The sequence below is a fragment of the Elgaria multicarinata genome, chromosome 8 (genome assembly GCF_023053635.1).
Source record: "Elgaria multicarinata webbii isolate HBS135686 ecotype San Diego chromosome 8, rElgMul1.1.pri, whole genome shotgun sequence".
Lineage (NCBI taxonomy): Eukaryota > Metazoa > Chordata > Lepidosauria > Squamata > Anguidae > Elgaria > Elgaria multicarinata.
Window position 1 is genome coordinate 29,499,531 of NC_086178.1, and position 24,039 is coordinate 29,523,569.

Genomic DNA, 24,039 nt, shown 5'->3' on the forward strand with positions numbered 1-24,039 from the left:
CTGATTTTTCCAGTGGTCTTGGGATGATCCCGAGACCGCGGGAGATGTGGCCTGCCATCCCAGATTGTCCCAGCTACCCATGAGTAACAACAGGGACCCGGGCACGGAGCTCTGTGCCCATCAGGGGTGGGGTGGGGCGAGCGCGAGGTTGTTGTTTTTTTAAAAAAACCTTACTTTTGCAGTCGAGAGCTCGTGCACTCCTTTTCGATTATAAATATTTTTTAAAAATGGCGGCCGTGACGTTCCTCCATCCTCCCGGGACATCACACACCGCGTGTAGACTGAGAGGGAGGATCACCATATTGTGAGATCTTCCCCCCCACCCTTCCTCTACACTCATAGGTGCAGATATGCCCCAAGGTGCCCTTACCTACCTAAATAGTAATAATAATAATAATAATAATAATAATAATAATAATAATAATTACATTTTCTTGTTGGCAACTGGGATTGCTGTGAAATAAGTTACTGTTGGTGCTGAAAACAGTGGTTTCAAAGGAGACCCCACCTCTGCCTTGTACATAGTCTTTCGGGCAGGCTACTTGAACTTTTCCACTGCTCCCACAGCAGCCATTTTGTGGTAGTGACCAAGGCAGTTTCTCAAATTGCCAAATGTGTCCATGGCCCAGAAGGTTTGCTTACCCTTGCTCTACAGTACTGCTTTTAAAGTAAAGGTTCTTGCCATAATGCAGAAGCCTGAACTTAATAGTCCTCTGAGCACTGAGTTTATTCCGGGTATAATGAAGATGTCATCATATTATTTGTGAATTGCAGGGCATTCTTTCACCTATTATCAGAATTCTCTGACATCTAGGTGACAAATGTGTACCCTTTTAAGAAGTCCTGCAACTAATTCACCATGATGAATTATGGAGTTAAATGTGGAATTGTTCTAGAGCAAGATCTTTTGAAGCTTTTCTATACAAGGCTGTTAATTGGCTGTTTATCCACTATATCTAGTTTTGGTTTCATCATAGAATTGAGATCCAAGCACTACACGAAGTGTGTTTCATTCCTTGCTTTTCCACTACATAAACTCTAGGTGGCACTATGCAGATTAGCACAAATACACAAGTGGAAACAGCACTTTCTTTTGCTTTCTCAAGTAAATGACACATTTTTCATGTTATAAAAAAAAATCCCTCACAGAAAAGGCTAGTTAGACACAAGCAAAACTGGAGGGCTACATCATCTAAAGCAGTGGTCTTCAACTGGTCCAGATCTGAGACCCACCTCAGACTCCTAACCTGCAACATGGGATCCACGTTCACAATTTTCTCCTTGCCCAACATGGTGGCGACAGCTTTGCTGCGACCCAACTAGACTGATCTTCAGGATATTACATTATGAAAGTGGTATATAAAAGGCAGGAGCCACACTACTGCTTTATAGTGGTATTGAAGTTCACTGCAGGATCTACACTACTGCTTTATAGTGGTACTGAAGTGCACTGACAACTGTTGGGGCCCAGGACACATCTACACCAAGCAGGAAATAACACTATGAAAGTGGTATGAAAGCTATATAGGGCATGTGTCAATGGGCTCCCAACAGTTGTCAGTGGAGTTCAATACCGCTATAAAGCATTAGTGTGGCTCCTCCCTTTTATATATACTGCTTTCATACCACTTTCATAGTGGACTATCCTGCTTGGTGTAGACGAGCCCCTTGTGACCCACTTGTGGGTCTTGACCCACCAGTTGAAGGCCACTGTTCTAAAGAACCCATAAACAACCATGATTAGGGAATGACGGTGCACAATGAAATGCCTTGTGTAGAAAAACCGTTAGACTGCAGAATGACAAAATGGAATGGCTGTTCTACCTCCTGCAAGAAACCTGTTCACAGTTTTCTCTCAGTTTAGCAACGAGAAGGGAATCGTTAGTTAGATTTTATTGACATCTAAAATTACACAGAGTATTCTTTTTTTCTGACATGTGACAGTATAAATGATTTTGCAATCAGTTGCAAGAAGGTTGCTGTGTTTGTTTTAAATGTAACATAGCTGATACTGTTTGATAAATATCCATGAAGCAATTGACCGGAAATCTGTGAGGCAATAAATACATCTGGAAACATTTTACATACTAGCAAATTTGAACTACATTATAAAACTATTTTCTGTGGCATGTACATACTGAAGAGTACAACGTAACATTCTTTGCAAGCTGATATTAAAACACAACTATTTGACCCATATGCACTGATTTGGCCACATTCACTTGCAATTATGCAAGTCATAAATTTTTCAGCTGAAGTCACTGGGGTATGTTCTATTTTTTGAGAAACTTGCTTATTGTGTAAACTTCAAATTTACATGGAAGAAAAACACACATACCAGAATTTAGCAACAGGTTTTTATTATTGTTATTATTGATGATGATGATGATGATGATGATGATGATGATGATGATGCTATGTAACCAACACCACAATCCTATACCTGTTTACGCAGAAGTAAATCCCATTGAGTTCAATTGGGCTTACTCCCAAGTACATGTACATAGGATTATAGCCTAGATAGAACAGGGTTTTAAGCTGTCAAGTAGATGTGACAGAACTCTTACTATGTTTGATTGGCGTATATGATACCTTCATATTTGAATTTTATTACTACATTACTTGTTTTTAATCCCACACTAGGTTGCTCAAGGCAGCATACACGCTTCTCTTCTCTTCCATTTTGGACCTTTCTACATGTGGCATTTATCTTGTGCTCATCATTCTCTACTCATGGTTTGCAGGTTCTTTAGACTGTCTCTTCTATATCTAACAAGCATTTTCGGCGAGTTTTCTTACAGCAGGGGAAATGCTACATTTAATTGTGAAAGTGAAAGAGTGATTCCCTCTTGTATATTTGTGCTATTCTGTTATATCACAGTGCCACCTAGAGGTTATGTAGTAGAAAAGTAAGAAAGGAAATACTCCTCTTGTAGAGTTCAAATCTCAATTATGCAACAAAACTGAAAGCAGATATAGCAATTTAGCAGCCAATCAACAGACAATTAGAAATATTTTTTTAAAAGTCACTATCTAGGGTGACCATATGAAAATGACAGGGGTCCTGTATCTTTAACAGTTATATTGAAAAGGGAATTTCAACGGGTGTCATTTGTATGCATGCAGCACCTGGTGAAATTCCCTCTTCATCACAACAGTTAAAGCTGCAGGAGCTATACTAAAATAACCAGATACAAAAGAGGGCTGGGATTCTGCAGCTTTAACTGTTGTGATGAAGAGGGAATTTCACCAGGTGCTGCATGTATATAAATGACACCAGCTGAAATTCCCCTTTCCATACAACTGTTAAAGATACAGGAGGCCTGTCCTTCTTTCCATATGGTCACCCTACATTATCTTCTCAATAACTCTAAGAGGTAAGTGGTTCTCACTAGCATTGGTTGGGGCTTTTTTTTCTTTTTCTTTTTTCTTTTGCAAGATGGCAGACAGAATAATTGCTATACTATACAGGACTGAGAGCTGGAATCCACAAATTATAAACTCTTACATTCATTTCCTATCGCTAGAAAGTCCCTAACCTTATTGCTTTAATTCTGCAGGCAATAAATTGCACATCAGTGAAATCCATTCCTAATGGATTGGTGTATGTGTGTCTGTTTGTTTTGTTACTTACCTAGGATCTGGACCATGTACAAATACATCTGGAAGAAGTGAGATTCTTTGATTTATTTGGTTACAGCGAGGAAGCAGGGACTTGGCAGTGTTTCATGTGTAATAATCCTGAAAAGGCAACAGGTAAGAGAGTTTTTCCTGTACTACTGAGATTTACAAGTAATAAACAGTTCAAAATCTGACACAGATGAATGCACTGGTTGCTGCACTGGGAGAGGGGATCACATCATCCCCCTTTCATTTTGCAGCTATTCCAGCTTTTCCTCCACTGATTTTTTTTTCTGGAACGAAAAAATGAAGAACTTTTCTACATGAGGCATCGTTGTGCACTTGGCATTCCCTACTCATGGTTGCTTACGGGTTCTTTAGATGATGTTGTGACCCTCCAGTTTCACTTTTCTTTGTAAACAGCACTTTCAGCAAGTTTTTTTAGAGCAGGAGAAATGGGGTATTATTTCTGATGATGGAAAGAAAGTCAGTTTCTACTTGTGCAATTTGTGCGGTGTAGCACTGCTTTGCTATACCACACTGCCACCTAGCAGAAAAATAGGAAAGGAAGCACTCCTCGTGTAGTGCTCAGATCTCAATTCTGTGACAAAACTGAGAGTAGATGAGGTGGATTAACAATCTCGTGTAGAAAAGCCCATACCAGAAGAAGCAGTACAAAAGCACAGAGGGTTACAAAGGCCTTAGCTAGACCTAAGGTTTATCCCAGGATCATCCCTGCCTGCTCCCGGGATATCCTGTGTCATTTACATGAACAGGGATGACCCCGGGACGATCCTGGCATAAACCTTAGGTCTAGCTAAGGCCAAAGTGAAGATAACAACATCAGGAGCCTTTCCACATGTCGTACCGAGGCCGCTTCTAAGCGACCCCAGTGCGACCCCAAACCGATCGTCTAGCTTACCTTTGGAAGAGATGAAGAAGAGGCGTCCTTGCCGCTGCCGCCGCCTCCACCCACCGCCCTCCTCGCCGGCCAGCGAGGAGGGAGGTGGGTGGCGGCGGCAAGAACGCCTCTTCTTCGTCTCTTCTAAAGGTAAGCTAGATGATCGGTTTGGGGTCGCACTGGGGTCGCTTAGAAGCGGCCTCGGTACGACGTGTGGATAGGCCCCAGGAGTCACTGTAAAATTGTGTGAATGAAGCAGGGCGACTGCATAACAAAAGCCTAATTTTGGAAGAACCCTTTGTTAATGTAAGAGAGAAATGAAAACCAAGTTTCCAGAAACCAATGTTGTTGAATATCTTTGATGCGCTAATTTTTCTGCAAAGACTACTTGCCAAAGTCTCATAAACCAACCCTGTAATGTGGAGCATTTTTCATCTCTTTGCAGTTTTAATTCTGGCCACAACTAACAAGAATGAAACTAGTCATGTAGTCTTTTCCCCAAGGGAAAATGAACAAATATCTGTCCAGCTCCAACAACAGAGATAGAGAATGGTGGGGAAACTGACATGCTATAGCACTGGGGCCCTGACACTGGAATTACTACTGAATTAGGGTAATGCAGCTCTGTGATGCGTCAACAAAACCTACAATAGATTAATGAAGCCATGGGAAATTTCCACTCAGGAATTCATAATTTGACAAAATTATGTACAGTTGGAGAAAATGGATGCTTAACGGAGGAAGGGCATTTCTATTCCATCTTTCTTCCATCATGGAATTCAAAATGACATATATGAAGTTCAGTCTCTCATCCAGGGACTGAACAGACCCAGGCCTGCTTAGCTTCAGCAAGGTAGCTGCATTATGTATCATCAAACTATGTCCTGAGTTACTTGAATTGATTCACATGCAAATCTCATTATTGTGTGTTGATTATTTACGTATTTTACTTAAGATAATGAAATCATATCCAGCAATGCAGGAATAAGGGTTGTATTTATTTATTTATTTGATTTGATTTGATTTGATTTGCACCCCACCTCTCTGCCAGGAAAATTACACTCAAGGCAGCTTACAATCCTAGATAAATAAAAACTTGGTGAAAGCAATAATAAAGCAATACATTAAAGGCACAATTAATAACAGAATAAAAGCAGCACTCAGCCCAACAATAGACACACTTATACACCAAAGGGCTCAGTGAATAAAAACATCTTTGCTTGCCAGCAGAAGGATATCAGAGAGGAAACCAACCTAGCCTCCCTGAGCAGGAAGTTCCACAGCCTGGAAGCAGCTACCAAGAAGACCCTCTCTCAAGTCACCGCTAAATGTGCCTCTAACAGTGCCAGTACTAAAAGAAGGGCCTCTCTTGAAAAACCTAGGACCTGGGCAGCCTCATATAGGAGAAGGCAGTCTTTCAGGTAGCAGCTTTATAGGTCATAACCAGCACTTCAAATTGTGCCCCAAAACAGACCAGTAGCTGTGAAGATTTTGTAGCAAGGGCGTCATATGCTCCAGTCCACAATCTGGCCACAACATTCTGGACCAGCTGAAGCTTCTGTACAGTTTTCAAGGGCAGTCCCGGATAGAGCACATTACAGTAGTCTAAATGGGATGTAATTAAGGCTTGCATGTCCATGGCCAGATCAGTCATCTCTATAAAAAGGTGCAGGAGTACACTCAAACTACGACCCTGAGTCTTCAGTGGAAGTGTTACCCCATCCAGCACAAGTTAAGTCCCCATTCCCTTATCTGCCCTTTGACTAACCAGGAGCACCTCTGTCTTGTCCGGATTAAGCTTAGTTTTTTTGGACCAGATCTAGACCATTACTGACATTTCTAGAACAGCTTCCTTGGATTTAGATGGAAAGGATAGAATTGGGTGTTTTCAGCACAGTGATGACACTGGACCCCTAAACTCAGGACAACCAGTAATTTCATGTATATGTCAAATAGCATGGCAGGTAAGATGGAACTCTTAGGGACAGCACAGGCCAACAGCCACAGCATCGAGCAGGAATCCCGCAGCATCACTTTCTGAAATTTCTCTTGCAAGAAGGATTGGAGACACCATATAACAGGGCCTCCTATTCCCATCTCAGACCAACACCTCAAGAAGGATGCCATGGTCAATGTTACTGAAAGTCACCAAGAGGTCCACCAGAACCAACAGGGACACACTTCCCCTATCCAGTTCCTGGCATAGATTGTCCACCAAGGCAACCAAAGCAGTCTCTGTTGCATAATCAGGCTGAAATGGATATATTTCAAATTTTGATACATAATTAATTGATACACATGCAAACCCAATTTTGTGTGTCCATTATGATTTTTGTTTTATAAAATAATAAAATCATACCCAGCAAAGGAGGGATAATAAGTTTTGATATATCTTTTTTTTTTTTTTAGCCTATTGGTAAACGATGGGTTCTTTTTCCTATATGGACTTGTTTATTTGTTACTGATTTCTTTTTTCCTGGGTGTGGCTCAGTTAAATAGAGTTGCCCCAATTATTCTCTTGGGCCAGCATGCTTGCATTGGAAACATTTCACTGTTTTGGACAGATGGAGATATGAGAAGAAAAACAGATGCCAGTTAAAATGAGTTGCCATCTGAAGATGTGAAGCCCTTGAAATCCTACAGCAGGATGGAAACAGCTGGCAATTAGGGAGTTTGGACAACTTTCTAATGCTGACTGTTGGCTATTACGCAGAGTTGAAGACTTTTTAAAATTTTCACTAACATCAGAGAGTTTTGCATGTGTGTGTGAAGTGCTTTTTCATTGTATTTCACCCAGCTCAGTTTTCCATAAGTCAAAATTAATTCTGTGGCATTTTTCAAAGGCAAGTGGATTCATTTTATTCTGCAGCACATCTGCTCAAGGGTATGATCTAGACTGAGTCATTACTCAATTAATCAGTTTATCTATACAATGCTGAGGCAAAATTAATTATGCCTGAAATCATAAGCACATCTACTTGGAAGGCGGTTTTGTTGAAATGTATTTATTTATTTATTACATTCATCCAATAGCTGAAACTCCCTGGGCGGTTCATAACAATTAAAACCATAAAATATAACATGAAATACAATATAAAACTTTAAAACTACAGTATAAAAACAATAAATAAAACCTAGTAGTAATGCAAGGATTTAAAACAACAGAAACTGAAAGACTAAGGCTGCAATCCTAGTTGGCGGTCTTCAAAGTCAGAGGCTGCTGAGTATCCAATTCCGGGGGAGGGCAGAGCATGGAGCTGAACCTTGCCTCCATGCTGCAGCCACTCCGCATTTTTGGCTAGATGATGGGCAATTTTGCCTGACTAGCCGCAGCTTCGGGGAGCGGGAGGGAAGGAGGCCAGGATGCTCATGGGAAGCTGCATAACATGGCTTCTGTAGTCACCTGCCTTCCCCACCCCTGGGACTGCCCCCTTTTCCTCACCTCCACACTCCATTTCCTAGTGCGGAGACATAGCTGGTGCAGAGAGGACTGCACTGGCTACAGGGGGTGGGCAGGGAGAGTGCTTTCTGGGCCCCAAAGTTGGAGCCTTGGGGCCCTTCCACACGTCGTCCCCAGAGCGCATCTATTCGACCCCAGTGCACGCTGAGGACGATCGTGAAACTTCCCTGTAAAAGAAACGACGAAAAGACGTCCTCCGCGCTGGCACCGCCGCCGCCGCTACCCAGCTTCCTGCTTCCCGCCCGGGATGATAGCTCGGCGGAAGAAGGCGGAGGAGAGAGCGGAAGAAACTCTCTCTCCCAATGTCTTCAAAAAAAGCTCTCCGAGCCGGCCGGGGAACAGGAAGCTGGGTGGTGCCGGCGGCGGCAGCAGCGCCGAGGACGTCTTTCCCAGCTTCCTGCTCCCCGGCCGGCTCGGAGAGCTTTTTTTGAAGACGTTGGGAGAGAGAGCTTCTTCCGCTCTCTCCTCTGCCTTCTTCCGCCGAGCTATCATCCCGGGCGGGAAGCAGGAAGCTGGGTAGCAGCGGCAGCGGTGCCAGCGCGGAGGACATCTTTTTGTCGTTTCTTTTACAGGGAAGTTTCACGATCGTCCTCAGAGTGCACTGGGGTCGAATAGATGCGCTCTGGGGACGACGTGTGGAAGGGCCCCTGGTTCCTCTTGACAATGTCTAGTGGTCATAGGATTACTCCCTAAAATGCCTGGAAAAATAAGGCCTTCACCTGGTACCAGAAAGAGCACAACGTAGGTGCCAGGACGATGGTGATAACTGTATTATTATTATTATTATTATTATTATTATTATTATTATTATTTATATAGCACCATCAATGTACATGGTGCAGTACAGAGTAAAACAGTAAATAGCAAGACCCTGCCGCATAGGCTTACATTCTAATAGCTGTAGCTAGGCTATCTCTGTCCAGATAAGGATATAGGTTGTATATCAGCCTAAGCTGATAAAGGGTGCTGAACCGGTTGACAAGGGTCAAAGTCCTTGTCAGCTGGTTCATATAACTGAAGCAGCGCAGATTTGCAGCCACCGTGGGGCTTTCTCCTTGTATACACAAGTTCATTCCATTTATGTACTTCCAAATATATGAAATTATGTGTTACTGTCCTCCGGAAACATCTCTGTAAAGTGCAGGGAGAGGGTTGTGTGTTTTTTTTAAGGCTCATAACACAATCCCCCTTTTTAAGGCTCACAACACATGGTAATTTTAGGGTTGCCATGTGTCCTCTTTGACAGGGGACAGTCCTGTATTTACAAACGTATTTACAAACATACATACTGTATATACTTCTGTATATCTGGAGAGTATTCTTCTGGGTGGCCCATTGCTCTTCTGAACTATTAGGCATTCAGCCATTTAAGTTCACTATTAGAGAGAGAGAGATGGCATGAGACTCAGCTGTTCATAGGGAAAAAAAGGTAAAACTTCCACAAGGCTGGAGCAAGGCCTTTCAATGAGCCTAGGCAGCTGTTTGGATCCCAGCTTATTTTCCTAGCTGGTCTTAAAGACCCAAGTGCAATGTAGTTTATTGGGTACGTCAGGCCCAGTCTAAATATGTGTAAAACTGAAGTGCTAAGGCACATCTCTTTTAAGTCTTTCTTTTGCAACAAGTTGGGAATCAGGAGAATGTAGAAAATACAACAGAGCCAAAACACGTTATCTTGTTTTGTGTTCATTTTTGTGCATGTTGAAAACCACCTTCCAATTTCTGTTATTTTTAGGACTTGATGCAAACATATCCCCTTAATTTGATCATCTCAGAACCATTTTCCTTCTTCTGTGCCATCGCATTACACTTTTGGTTGTGGCAACTGATGTAATTTTGGCCATAGCTAGACCTAAGGTTTATCCCTGGATCGTCCAGAGGTCAAACCTGTTCATTTAGGTGACACACAGGGAATCCTGTGCTCAGGCAGGGGCGAACCCTGGATGATCCCAGGTTAAACCTTAGGTCTAGCGATGTCAGTGATGTCACAACACTATGTCCAATATGATGACATCACAGAGGATTGAAAATCAAATCCAATAGATTGGCACAGACAATTAAATTAAACAGCAGAATAGACAAATAATCTGGAAAAAGAACAATGGTACATGAGATTGAAGAAGCAATAGCAACAGGAACAAAAGTGTAGAAAATCAGCATTGAAACAAATAGAATGATAGCTTGGTGCATACTTTTTCAGTAACCTGTTTTGCTGCATTGAACGTGCCTGCTTTTGAGCAAATACTGAAAATAGAAGATATTTGTGGCAGCCCTAATATTAAATCTGAGAACGTAACAATTGGCTTTGATTAATAAATTGGTTGTTTATGAAACTGCAACTCAGTCAATGAGAAATCTGAAGCGGCAGCTCTGGCATCAATAGAATTCAGGTCTGGGTTCTTAGTATCTGAGCAGACTCCTAACGTTTTGAATTTCCTCAATAGAATGCTGTGTCTGCTTTTGACAGTTCTTAGAAAAAATTGTTCAGATAAAAAGGCATAAAATGTCTGTTTAAGAGACTTGAATGTATGGTTTTGCCAGTTCCTGTCTCCCTTTGTTATTATTTAAAAATAACCACTTCTCAAAGAGAGATTTATATATATATATATATGGCCAAGCACTCTAGCGTGGAACATATTGAATCAAAATGTTTGACATTAGAAACCTCACTATATCGGGGATTTTCTTTGCTCATTTCCTGCTGTCATAGCAAAAAGTGAAACTGGTGTTTTTTTTTAGTTGTCCTCTGCCAGATGGGGAACTTATTATTTTATGGGCAGCTCTTTTCCTCACCCTGAAAATACATGGAGAGACTACTTATTGGGTGGCTGTGGATGATGGGAGTTGTAGACATCAAGTTGGAGAAAGTTGCATTAGACCATTGACCTATGAGTTGTGATCCATCCTAAGGCGGGGGTCTCACCCAGTGACATCAGCAGCAGTTCTGGTGGTGGTGGTGGTGGTGGTAGGGGTTAAAGTAGAAAAATTGAGAAAGGAAAGGAGATAGTAGAAGAAAAAGAAGACATGTAGACAAGAGACATAGGAGAGAAAGTAATTGATAAAAAAAATCAAAGTTTGTTCTTATGTTACCAGTTGGGATTAGATGTGTACTTTAAAAAAAAAACCCAAAAAAACCCTGAAGATGGCTGCATCATCATCATTATTATTTACATTTATATACCACCCCATAGCCGAAGCTCTCTGGGAAGTTTACAAAGATGAAAACACGGAACATTAAAAACAAATATACAAAATTTAAAACTATAAAAAGCATAAAAACAGATTACATACAATATCCATCTATTCTGGGTCAATTAAAAACTCATCATATGCTGTTAAATGCCTGGGAGAAGAGAAAAGTCCTGACCTGGCGCCGAAAAGATAATAATGTTGGTGCCAGGCAAGCCTCGTCGGGGAGATTGTTCCATATTTGGCGGGCCACCACTGAAAAGTCCATATCTTTCTGCATTTCATTTCCCTCTGACCGTCCCCTACAACCGTGTGTATGCATACCTCTAATTGGGAATAGCACTTCATGCATCTCAGGAAGTGGACAGGAGTCCAGTGCTTCTGCCATGATAAATTAGTGAGTCCTTAAGGTGCAACCAGACTCTTTGTTGATTAGATAAAGGCGCACATACTGTGCATTCACACATGCATTTATCACACAATGAGTGCACTGTCACATTCTATGGAAGGAATGTTCCTATCATCTTGTATCAGTTGAATACTTTCCAATGGAAAGTTGAAGACATCAAACCATGTATTCTTGAGAGATGTACATTCATGTGAGAGTCAGACAAAATATACATGGTTCTAAAAGTTTAAAAGATGTGGGTAGGATGGGGACAGTTATTGTACTTATTACCTTGCAGCATAGTTGTCTGCTCTTTGGTAATTGATCCCACACACACCATTCCCTGGAGTGCCTACATCTTCTACCCATAAAGTTAGGAAATATCAGATATGTGTGTACCAAGCGCATACCCTTAATAGGGTGGTCAGGGTGAGCACTGGCAGTATGGTTTGTAACTGTTCGAATTTGTGTGCCAGGCAAAGTGCAAACTGGGCCTGATTCATAAGAAAACATTCCATATAAGGGTGGATTTCTTTATTTCTTTATTACATCCCTATATTGCAGAACAGAGCACATAAGAAAAATAACTTGGTTGGAATAACATCTCTCCTTCTGAAGCAGTGCCTCCCAAACTGCAGCTCCTTGCTTTTAAAATCTCCAGGTGGGTGGGTGCGCAGGGGGTGGGGAGGAGGGGGGGATAGCTCACCCTTGATGGGTACAGCGTCTCTCCTCCTGAAGCAGTGCCTCCCAAACTGCAGCTCCGGCCTTGCTTTTAAAGTCTCCGGAAATCATGTTTTACTACATATTTCAGTGGAGAAAGAAGAGGAGGAGGAGATCACACAGGGGGGTTCCGCTTTTGGTGGCAGAAACATGTTTTGTTTTGTTTTTTTGCAATGTGTCATTTTTGCTTGAACAGCATTTATACTCCAAGCAGCTTTTCTTACTTTAATGATATTTAAACAAAAAACAAAAACAAACAAAGCTAACAATACTTTTTAACCTAAGAGTTCCAAAATCTGGTCTCTTCCTGTGGTATTCTTTATTCTGCAGTAAGGTACCACGAGGTACAAAAGAATGGAACGATGTGTCCTACCCATAAAGCCAGCAGGTGTTACAACGTTTTTCCATTTGATGTGTACTGAGCAACAAATGACTCATGGAGCCATTTCCTGCAGCTCTCCACTTTTCCTAAAGGAGCCCCCAGCTATGTCCACCATGGGATTAAAGTTCAGCCAGCCAAGGACGGACTTTGTTCTCATGAATGCTAGTTCCACCTTCCAGCAAATCCGCTGATGGCATCCTAATTTGCATTCACCCAAAGGAGAAGAATTTGGTTTCATGAAACTGCAGAGTTGGAAGCTTTATGGGAACGGTGACAGGAATTACAGGGCTGACTGAAAAATATTTCAGGACATTCTGTATCCTTGACAATAATTTCAGCTGGCAAACTTGGAAATTCCATACGCCTATTATATTTTTGAGAGGATGGAGAGGTTATTCCATTCCATTCAGAAGGGCACCCCCTGTTTTCAATTATTGTCTTTGCTTTACAAATATTATTTTTTTATGTGGCTCATAATTTAAAAGCTATTTTGGTAGGATCAATTGTCTAAGACTGGAGTGAGGAACTTGTGACCCTCCAGATGTTGATGGATTGCAGTTTTCATCATCCCTTATCATTGGCCATGCTGGCTGAGGCAGATAGGAGTTGAAGTCCAACAACTCCTTGATGGCCACAGCTTCCCCACCCCTGTTATAAGAGAAACCCTCTTTGTTAACCATTTAATAATAATATAATAATAATTTATTTACTTATTACCTGCCTCTCCCTCTGGATCGAGGCGGGGAACAACACAGAATACAAAACATTATAAAATACAGAGAACTGATTAAAACATATAAAAACTAATACATTATTAAAATAACAGCCAGACATCTTAAAATTCGACTGGGTAGGCCTGCCGGAAGAGATCAGTCCTTATTGCATTTTATATTTAGAAAGACTATTGAGTTGGCGGATCTCTCCCGGCAAGCCGTTCCACAGTCTTAGAGGAGCAGCTGAGAAGGTCTCCTGTGTGTCAATACTACTGTACAAAACCCGACATTTCCAATACCGTCTGCAGTTTGTGCTAGAGATTGACTGAGGAACTAGCATGAGTATCAATACCCCTTTGACACCATACTAACTTTGGAATTAGGGGCCGACTAGTTCCAAGGAGAGTCACTGGCTATTGAGATGAGACTAGACGGAGATAACATCATTTCTCAAACTCTTGTATCTACAGAGTAAGTCAGTGAGACTTTAGACTGATGTAGCCCCCATTGACGTTAACTGGGTCATATCAATATATGTGGTGATCTATAGGAAACCTGCTCTCAAAGTTCCCTAAAGGTACCAAACAGCATTCTGTAGAATGCCTTATTTGAGCTGCTTAAATTCCAGCATTGTAATGTTGAAATTATCTTTGTGGAAATTACTTCCAGGTTAAATTGCCTGTCTACCAGACTATATTTAATTGTGGATTCATCCACCTAAACTAAGTCCTGGCTTGGAAAGCTTTTGAAAGAGGCTTTTGGTTATGTGCCCTTTCCTGGGATTTAAGGATGAGCATATGCCCTACATAGTTAAAGAGTCTCTGTCCAGTCTTCCTAACCATGCTAACCCTGTCACTGCTGGCCCAAGGTATTTTGTTGCCTAAAGTGGAGCCTGAATGGCATTCTCCTCCATGCTAAGTTTTACTGCAGCTTTTGGACAACAATTCCTGGCTCCAGCTATCCCTGCCACAGGCTGTTTCACTCTGTTGCATGGTAGGGCTGGCCCTGAGTCCCATGGAGATCTGGTGTCACATAATGGCTAAGATCTACACTGTGAGCTGTAGACAATAAAGGCCCTTTCTACACCATACGGGTGTAGAGGGAGGGTGGAGGGCGATCCCAGACTTACCTCCTTCCAGGATCATCCCCCCCCCCGTGTCCAAATGGCCAGCGCGACATCCAAGATGGGAAGAGGGACATCATGTGAATAGAGGTGGCCATTATTTTTAAAGTTACAGGAGCTGGAGGAACTACAGGAGCTACAGGAACTTGCGCTCCGGTTAAAGGTAAGTGGGGGGAAAGCACTCCTAGTCCCCCGCCTACTCCCGATTCCTCCCAACCCGGCTCCTTCCCTCTACTGATCCCCGCTACTCATGGGGAGGAGGGAAGAAGCCGGGACAGGTGGCCACACACCTCCCACAGTCCTGGGATGATCCTGAGACCACTGGAGGAATCGGGTTTTCCCAGGGATTATTTATCCCTGGGAAAACGCGTGCTTGTCCCCCCTGCCCCCGGGAGTCCCTGTGTATCATTTGGATGCACAGGGACTTGGCCGTGACTAGCCCGCATTTTCTGGCTGGTGTAGAAACCAAAGAATTGTGAGCAGCATATTATTTAAGAAGATAATTCTGCCTTAAGTTGACTATATAACACCCTAATTATTGTATTCTTGCCCTGATCTACACATATATCAGAATGAAATAATAGAGACTTTTTATTTAATTATTTATTGCATTTATATGCCACTGTTCCTCCAAGGCTGGGTGGTATATAAATATGCTAATGTACATGGCTCCCCCCAACCTCTTATGTTATCCTCACAACTAAAGTAGGTATTTTGAGAGATAGTGACTGGCCCCAAGTCACACAGGGAGCTTCATGGTTGAGTGGAGATTTGACAGTTTCTACTTAGACCTAGGGCAGATCTACACCAAGCAGGATATGACACTTTGAAAACAGTTTGAAAACTGTATATGGAGCCCCAACAGTTGTCACTACTGTTATAAACCGTTTTAAAGCAGTAGTGTAGATCCTGCCCTAGTCCAACTTTTTAAGCCAGATGTCCCCAAGCTGGTGCCTTTGAGATATTTTGGATTACAGCTTCCATCATGCCTGACCATAGGCCATGCTGGCTGGGGATGCTGAGAGTTGTAGACTAAAACATCTGAAGGGCACCAGGATGGGGAAGGCTGGTCTAAGCCCTATCCTATGCTTGCTCTCATTACATCTTGTGCTGTTAAAACACACTGCAGATGACAGATGAAATTTCTGAATGGTTTCCTTGGCTTAAAACAAATATTTGTAAATAAAAAAGTAGCACTGCTGGGAAAAACTAGACTTGAATCTTCCTTCCTGGTTACTGGTTTTCTTTTCACAAAGGTTTTTTTTTTTTAACATGGTAGAACATTTTAAAGTAGTATTTCCCATCTGTAGTCCTGCTGCATTATCTACATAATTCTTGATGGAACTCTGTGTCCGTATCTGTGTGTGTGTGTGTGTGTGTGTGTGTGTGTGTGTGTGTGTGTGTGTGAGAGAGAGAGAGAGAGAGAGAGAGAGAGAGAATGGCATTTATTTCAGTTTTAGCCCACATTTTAACATTGTTAAGGGATTCCCAAAGACGTCATACACTGTGAAAAAGGTTTACTGCCCAGTTTGACAAATATTTAAACATTTACTCTCTTAAATCCTTTCTACGTAAACATGAGCTTAGAGGACATTTGAATCAAAATATCAACATAGGTACAAATACTTGGCACTTTGAGAGTCGATTAAAGCAAGGGTAGGCAGAAGGTAAATTGGGATCTACTGGTAGATCTCCAAGTGATTTGCCAAAAATCTTCAAGAATGTCTGATTCTTCAACAAAAAGCTGAAGTCGTATGCACCACCTAGGGCCAAACTAGACATGACCACAGTCTTATACCCACTTACTTGGAAGTAAACTCTGTTGAATTCAGTGGGACTTACTTTTGAGTAGACTTGTATATGATTGCACTGTTAATGCAAAATTACATTTTTTCTTCTAAATAAGAGCTGTCAGGGAGGCAATCATGGTTGGGACCACAGCTTATGAAGGGATTAACCCTTCCCCACTGCCATTGGCTTGGTTCACATATAATGCTAAACTTTAGTTTATTTAAACCATGGTTTGTTGCCCTATCAAGGGCTTGTTTGGCAGGTGATCAAGCAAACCATCTTTGTTCTTTCAATCCTGTGTTGTTGTTTTCCCTCCTCCTTCACCTGCATTCTCCTTGTATCCCAAATGCCTTTGTGATGCTGTAGTACTGGTATGCAGAATGGGAGACAGTTATTTTTTTATCATTCTTACCTGTCACCATTGTAGCCTGGTGAAACAACCAATGAACATGGGTTCACATGTAACGACAATCCAAGGTTGAAACAACCTAGAGTTCACAGCCCAACAACAAGCTATAGATTCACTGCCTGGATTGTATGTGTTTAACAAACCATGGTTTATCAGCATAGTAAGTTTGCATATCACAACAAACCAGAATTCAACAACCCATGGTTAAATAAAACATAGGTTAATGTTATGTGCAAACCAGATGTCTCAATTAAAATGTCTTGCCACCCCAAAGCTGCAGTTAGCCTCTGGAGGGAGGCTTCCATTGGCACAGATGGAATATTAAGTTAACATAATAAAAATTGACACTATCCAAATGAAGAATTGTTTTTTATAATAGCTTCATTCACTTCAAATTGCTGTTCTTTTTCAGGGAAATGTGGGCTATTACTCATTTTTGTATTTTTAACAGACATATATGCGCATTGATCTGTTTAGCAATGGTACAGGTTACAAAAAGTACCACTACCACCCAATGAGTTAAATGCTCAGGCTGAACTCATGGAGTCCTCATAGATCTCATAACTCACAGCAAGTAAGATTTTGAAATGGACTCTTTTGTTAATTATTCAATCCACTTGACTTTGACTTTACAGACTGAGAGTCATGCACCCCAGCCTTATTCATCCATCAGGAGGTTTTGCTGAACATCTTTGCCCTGTGGTAGCTACGAATCAGCACTGTGTCGGTTATATGACGCAGCTGCCAATTCGGAGCCACTGCAGGGCAAAGAGATGAAGATGTGCAGGAAAAAAAGTCAGGGACTTGCCCTAACTTTTCCTGGTGGAGCGAGGTCAACACAGCTCTTCCACCATCTGCCCTTGCTCTGGTGCTGTTGAGGTTCCTGGGCAGGAGGCGATCTTGGATTGGTCGCTGGAAGCTGGGGGAGAGGGAGGGAGCAGGTCCACCGAGCCCAATGGCCTCGGAAAGCCTGCGCTGCCTCCCTCCGTCAAGATTGCTCGCCGCCACCCCACATCAGCAATACTGAATCACAGAATCCAGGTTTTATATAATATAATAATAATAATATAATAAATTTATTTCTTACCCGCCTCTCCATTTTGATCGAGGCGGGGAACAACAATAAGCGATAAAATACATAAAACTGAATTAAAACATAATATACATTGTTAAAAACATTCTAAAAACATCTTAAAATTCCACTGGATAGGCCTGCCGGAAGAGATCAGTCTTTATAGCTTTCTTGAATGCTAGTAGACTGTTAAGTTGACGAGTCTCCTCCGGCAGGCCATTCCACAGTCTGGGAGCAGCAGAAGAGAAGGTCCTCTGGGTATCAGTTGTTAATCTAGTTTTTGCTAGCTGAAGTAGATTCTTCCCAGAGGACCTGAGTGTGCAGGGCGGATTGTATGGGAGAAGGCGATCCCGCAGGTATCCTAGACCCAAACCATGTAGGGCTTTAAAGGTAATAACCAACACTTTATACTTCGCTCGGAAACTAATTGGCAGCCAGTGAAGAGATTTTATTTTATTTTAGCAATATTACAGTAAGGTAATGCAGTTAACATTGCATTATGCATTATGATAAGAAGCACAGTTACAGCTTGGACCAAAAAACATCACCCCATGACTGAGATCCTATAAAAACAGGTTGCTTCTATTATAGTAATAAGGATCTGCAAAAGAGAGGTTATAAAGTCACTGTACAAACCTTACATGTTTAGACAGCTTAATTGCAAAGAAAATAAGTTTTAAAAAACTGGAATGCTAGTTTGTTATGACCTTCTGAACTTTTCTGTTTTAATTGGTCCTTCAGACATTCTGGCATCTTATCCGTTTGGGTGCCCTTTAAAGCTGACATCACTGCATATCTAAGGATTTATACAAATACACACCATGAAAAGTAAAAATTGAAGGTTGTCTGTGGCCACCGCAGCTCTTCATGACGTACTAGCATTTCCAGCCTAATACCATGTTTCTGAGACCCATCATCATTAGGCCCAGAAAGTGTACTTGGACCTGAAGCTCACAGCAAAGAACTGTTTTTCAAAAATCCCAGCAAGCACAACATTTGTTTATTTATTTGTTACACTTTCCTTCAAGGAGTCCAAGGTGGCATACATGATCCTCCTCCTCCATTTTATCCTCACAACAATCCTGTGAGGTCGGTTACGCTGAGAGTCAGTGACTGGCCCAAAGTCACCCAGTGAGCTTCATGGCTGAATGGGGATTAGAAATTGGGTCTCCCCAGTCCTAGTCCAACATTCAAACCACTACAACACACTGTCTCTCAACATCATGCCCTATTGCAAATAATCTCATTTTATGGCTACTTGCAACTTTCTCAGCCACGACTGGGCAGAAGGTAGAATGTGATCTACTAGTAGATCTCTGTGATTTGCAGTCAGTCAGCAAGGGGCTGTCTTCATGGCGCTCGGCTGTCACCACCTCCCTCTGAAACCCTGCACTGAAACCTCTCCCAGGGTGGCGTCGAGGAGAGAGTGTGGGGTTTCTGGGCTGCCATCCAGGTACCAGAGCCGCTTCCCACCCTCTTCCTGGTGGAAGGCGACCAAGCACCGGTCACCCTCCACAAGGGGCTGCCCCCAGATTGGCCCCAGAGCAAAGTCAGACGGTGGAAGTGCTGTACTGACATCACTCTGATTGAAAAAGTCAGGGTAAATCCCTGGCTTTTTCATTCCGCAGCTTTACGGGAAAGACCTGCAGTGGCTGCAAAGCTGCGCATGCATCGTCTGATGCGGCGCAGATCCGCAGCCACCGCTGGGCTTTCCCTGCATATAGACAGCCCCCAAAGACTCCCAATGGATTAACAATAGTAGCAACAAAAGGCTTTTCCACTTAAATTAGTTTACTGACATGAACGTTTAGGGTAACTATGAGTGGACTTTTGAGTAAATGAACTGTGACCTCAATTCAATCCAGGGACTAAAAACAAATTCCTGAGTTCAGAATGTGTTCAGAATCACCCTGTTCTTTCATTCAATAGCCTGGTTTTGATGTCAAAATAAGCCAGTGTATTTTCTAAACCCATGCTTGTTGGGGGAGTGACAGGCCAGGTTTTGGTGGTGGGTTTTTTGGTTTTTTTAAAAAAAACACAAACCTTGGATTGTTGTGACCTCTTAACTGGGCAAAAGTGTATGTTGTTTCTACCTAACTCTGGTTGGTAAGTCTTGAGGATCTATTAGATCTGAAAAGTCTGACGTCTGCCACTCCTTGCTCCCCAAGCCCTGTTCACTGATCACTTTATAAATAATCATGTTTTGTCATTGATTAGAATTCATTCCTTTTTTTAAAAAAATATTGTCATAGGAAATCAGAAATTAATTAGGCAAATTTGCATACATTTACTTACTTTTCCAAAGAACAGCATCAAGGGTAGACCTGGTTGGGCACCTGCAAATGCCCACTGACAAGAACTCCCCCTGGACTTGCCCCTCCTCTTCACCATGGCAACCTGCTTGTTTCCCCACCTCTCATTCTGGCCCAGGCAATAGCGGTGGTGAGAAGGGGGAGCAGTAGACACCACTATCAACATGCTTATTGGCTGGCTGCCTGTCAAGCAAGCAAGTGGTAGCGATGAGGAGGAGGAGGAGGAGGAGGAGGAAGAGGAGGAGGAGGAGGAGCAATAGCAGCTAGTGACAATGGTGGTGAGAATGCAGATTCACTGAGGGTGGGAGGGGGTCCATTCAGAGTATCTTATCCAAGGGCCCACCAAAACATGGAGCCAGCACTGCTGAATATCTCTACCACCACCACCAGTTGACAATAGCTAGAGAGGGACAGATGGAAGAGAAGTCATAGAATCATAGAATAGTTGAGTTACAAGGGGCCTATAGGGCCATCAAGTTCAACCCCCTGTTCATTGCAGGAATCCACATTAAAGCATCAAGGCTTTTCACAGATTCTAAGGATTGATAGGAGTTTGATTCATTTTCAGAGACAATAAAGCCCAATTCCTGCATGAAAAATATTTATTCTAGGGACAGGGATCATTTCTTTGCTAGTTACACCTTATTTTGGGGGGTGGAATATAGTCATGTGGCTTATAAATATGTATTTTTCTGGCCAATTGATTTCTGAGTTGACTTTTAAGGCTAAAACACCAAAGCAGGAACACGAAATTTAATAACAATACTTTTTTTAAAAAAAATATATCTCCCCAGTTGTGAATCAAGACGGCCAACCCTTGATTGAAGGCAAGCTGAAGGAAAAGCAAGTCCGGTGGAAGTTCATCAAAAGGTGGAAGACTCGCTATTTCACGCTTGCTGGTAATCAACTTCTCTTTCGCAAAGGAAAATCTGTAAGTTGGGGGGGAAACCCTGTTCTGTTCTGACATTTTCCTGAATCATCTGTCTTTAAAAAAGTAATGATGATTCTTTATCATACAATGCAACTTTAAGATACGAAAGTGCTTTTAACAAGTCATTCCTCTGCCTGAAAACACTTATTGTACATGATGTACCAATGGAGAGTTCACATGTTCGCCCATCACTTGATCGCTGCAGCACCAACTGCTCCTGCACTGGTCTCCAGTTTTTTCCAGGCCCAGCAACATCTGCAGCAACAAGGTTTCCTATGTGTGTCCCCACATTATTTTATTTAGAATGAATTTTAATAACGTTTACACTGCTGGCCTTTATCCAAGATAAACATAAAGTTGCTTACAATTAAAAACAAGATATAATAAAACAATGCACACTACAAAGTATAAAATATAACACCAGCGACAATAAAATAAATAACTCCCTTTTTATCAGAGAACTAAAGACACACAACTGCAGTCACAGTACCAGTCTTGGTTACAGTCATGCAAAGAGGTCTTCCTTCAGGTGCTTCTGGCGTGCATTCTCATGAGGTTGAGGGACTTCTAAGTGGTGGCCCCCTGCCCCATGGGCTTCCCTCCTCAGGAAGACACATCAGACCAGCTGTCTCAGTCTTCAGATACTGTAAATATTGCTGCACTTCCTCAAAAGGCAGATGGGCCTCAGAGCCTGGATAATTTCCCCTCTGTGCTGGGAGCATGGCTGAGTGCTTGGAGAGCTTAGAATCGCTCAAATCCTTGTCTCCTCCCTCCCTGCCCACTGGCATACCCCGAGGGTTCTTCTAAATGAGTGATTTATTGCACCCTCATAATTGGCTACACACAGAAGTTTCAGGTCTATTATGTGACATTGTCAATGACCAGGATGTCTCCTGCACTATCCCCTGGAAATCCTGCTATTAAAATAATACTTTTAATATGGTGATATCAGGAGGGGGGAGCAGGATCTCCTGCCACTAGATGGCATTGTCTCAATAGAAGTGAACAGAACATGCTTAAAGGGAAAATATTCAATTCAAACCATGTGGTCACCCCTCTCCACCCGTGTAACGCAGCCCATAGCAATCATGCCAAAGAAGCAGAAAATACAAAGCCTGGGTAAATAATGTCATTTCCCCTTAATGTAGAGATTCTCTGAGACTCCCATTTCTTCCCCACTTCTGGCCTCATAGAGGAAGCTACTGTGGAGACCTCCATAGTGGCTGGGAGGAGTTAGGAAGGGGAGGGGCTTCCAACTTTGGAGATTGGAGCTCTGTCTACGTCCTTGGACGGTGTTGCCAAAAAATCCTATGGCCCCTGGGACACTGTTTAGGGTCCATAGGATTGCTCTGTAAGTACTTTTTTCCCTTTTGCACAACCGATAACAAAAATGGTCTTCAAATGTTGGGCAATTTTGCATTAAAAATAACAATATTTGCCATTTAAGCAAGTTCAACCTCTTCAAGCAGAAAAAAATTGTGCTGAGCCACTAGTTTTCACTTGCAAGTAACTTGTGCTCTAACGTTATTTGTTTATTTATTGATTAGATTTATCTCCCATTCTATCACAGATGTCTGTTGAGTGGAAGATCATGTAAAATGAAAGTGGAAGATCAGTGAAAATAAGACAAAGGTTTATTTTTCCCCGCTCAACCCCTGGTTATTTTCTTATGTGGGTCTTGTATACTTTGACCCACGTAATTCACAACGAAAAGACTAACCCATTAACTGATTCTTGCCATTTAGGAATACATCAGATTTCCAGTCAATTATCTCACAATCTAAATCAGCCTTCCTCAACCTGTGGCGCTCCAGATGTGTTGGACTACAACTCCCAGAATGCCCCAGCAACACATCTGGAGCGCCCCAGGTTGAGGAAGGCTGATCTAAATGGACGAATTCTGCTCCCCATCGTATCATAGCTGAATGGCTCAGAAAGAGGACTTTTGATGCAAGGGAAGATAATTAAATCTGCTTGCTGTAGAGCAGGAGGCACATAAAAGTATTTCTTTCCCAATGATAAAAAGAAATCTCATCATAATAACCCTAGACTTGCTCATTTGAAAACGATCTCATTTGTACATGAAAGGGATGGATATCTTTTTGGCAAACAAATGAATTTGGTTAATCTAGATTGCTGAGCAATTACTGTTGGGCTGGAGGATTTTAAAAGGCAGGGTGGAGGGAGAATAATTTGACTGTCTTTTTGATCAGTAATATTCTAAGCACTCCTTGCTTGGTAGGATCTACACTACTGCTTTATAGCGGTATTGAAGTGCACTGACAACGGTTGGGGCCCAGGACACCTTCCGTATACCGTTTTCAAACTGCTTTCATAGTGTTATATCCTGCATGGTGTCGATCTGGCCCTTGTCTACATAAAGCAGTAAATAGGATTTCAGCCATGATTACTGAAGTTTAACTTTAATTTCTAGGTTGAGGTATTGGGAGGGGCAGCATCCTCACTAAAATACTGGTTACACGCCCCACCATTACCCAGCTCTTTCTATTCAAGCAAACAGGGTGTGCACCCAGGAAATTGTATTTATTTATTTATTAAGGTGAACATTTATTGAATACTCAGTCATAAAGGACATTATTTTGATTCATGTATTTATAAAACACTTTAGACACTGATGCCCTACTCTGTGTTCAGCTTGCCTGACCATCAGAGGGCCATTGCAGTGAGAGTGGGGGAATGAGGAGACGCTCCTCAAGCCCTAGCATTGGTGGGGCTTTGTAGTGACACTGGCCAGAGGAGGGTCTTACAAGGCTATATTAGCCTTCGGGGGCCCTCCTCCTGGCCTCTTTGAGACGCAGCTCGTGGCAGAGGCGCTCCCAGCAGAGCGATTCCTTTTTGCTCCTCTGCTGGGGCAGTAGTTCTTTGGCACAGTGGCAGAGCAGCCGGGGGGCAATGGAAGGGTAGTTCCCACTGCATCTGGATCACCCTATGGATCCCTACTCAGTGACCCCCTCAATTCGGCACTTATTGCTTGAGACATTAGGGTGTGCCTGGGCAGCACACCCCTTG

The 24,039-nt window shown here is 42.3% G+C and overlaps 1 protein-coding gene across 2 annotated transcripts in view; it reads left to right on the top strand.

Annotated features, from left to right (window-relative positions):
* VEPH1 (ventricular zone expressed PH domain containing 1) overlaps window positions 1–24,039 on the top strand; it is a 156,625-nt gene that overhangs the window by 128,314 nt on the left and 4,272 nt on the right. For both annotated transcript variants that reach the window (XM_063132057.1, XM_063132058.1), the window contains exons 13-14: window positions 3,639–3,756; window positions 20,873–21,009. In XM_063132057.1, the coding sequence (XP_062988127.1) occupies window positions 3,639–3,756; window positions 20,873–21,009 (255 nt within the window). The remainder of the gene's footprint in view (window positions 1–3,638; window positions 3,757–20,872; window positions 21,010–24,039) is intronic.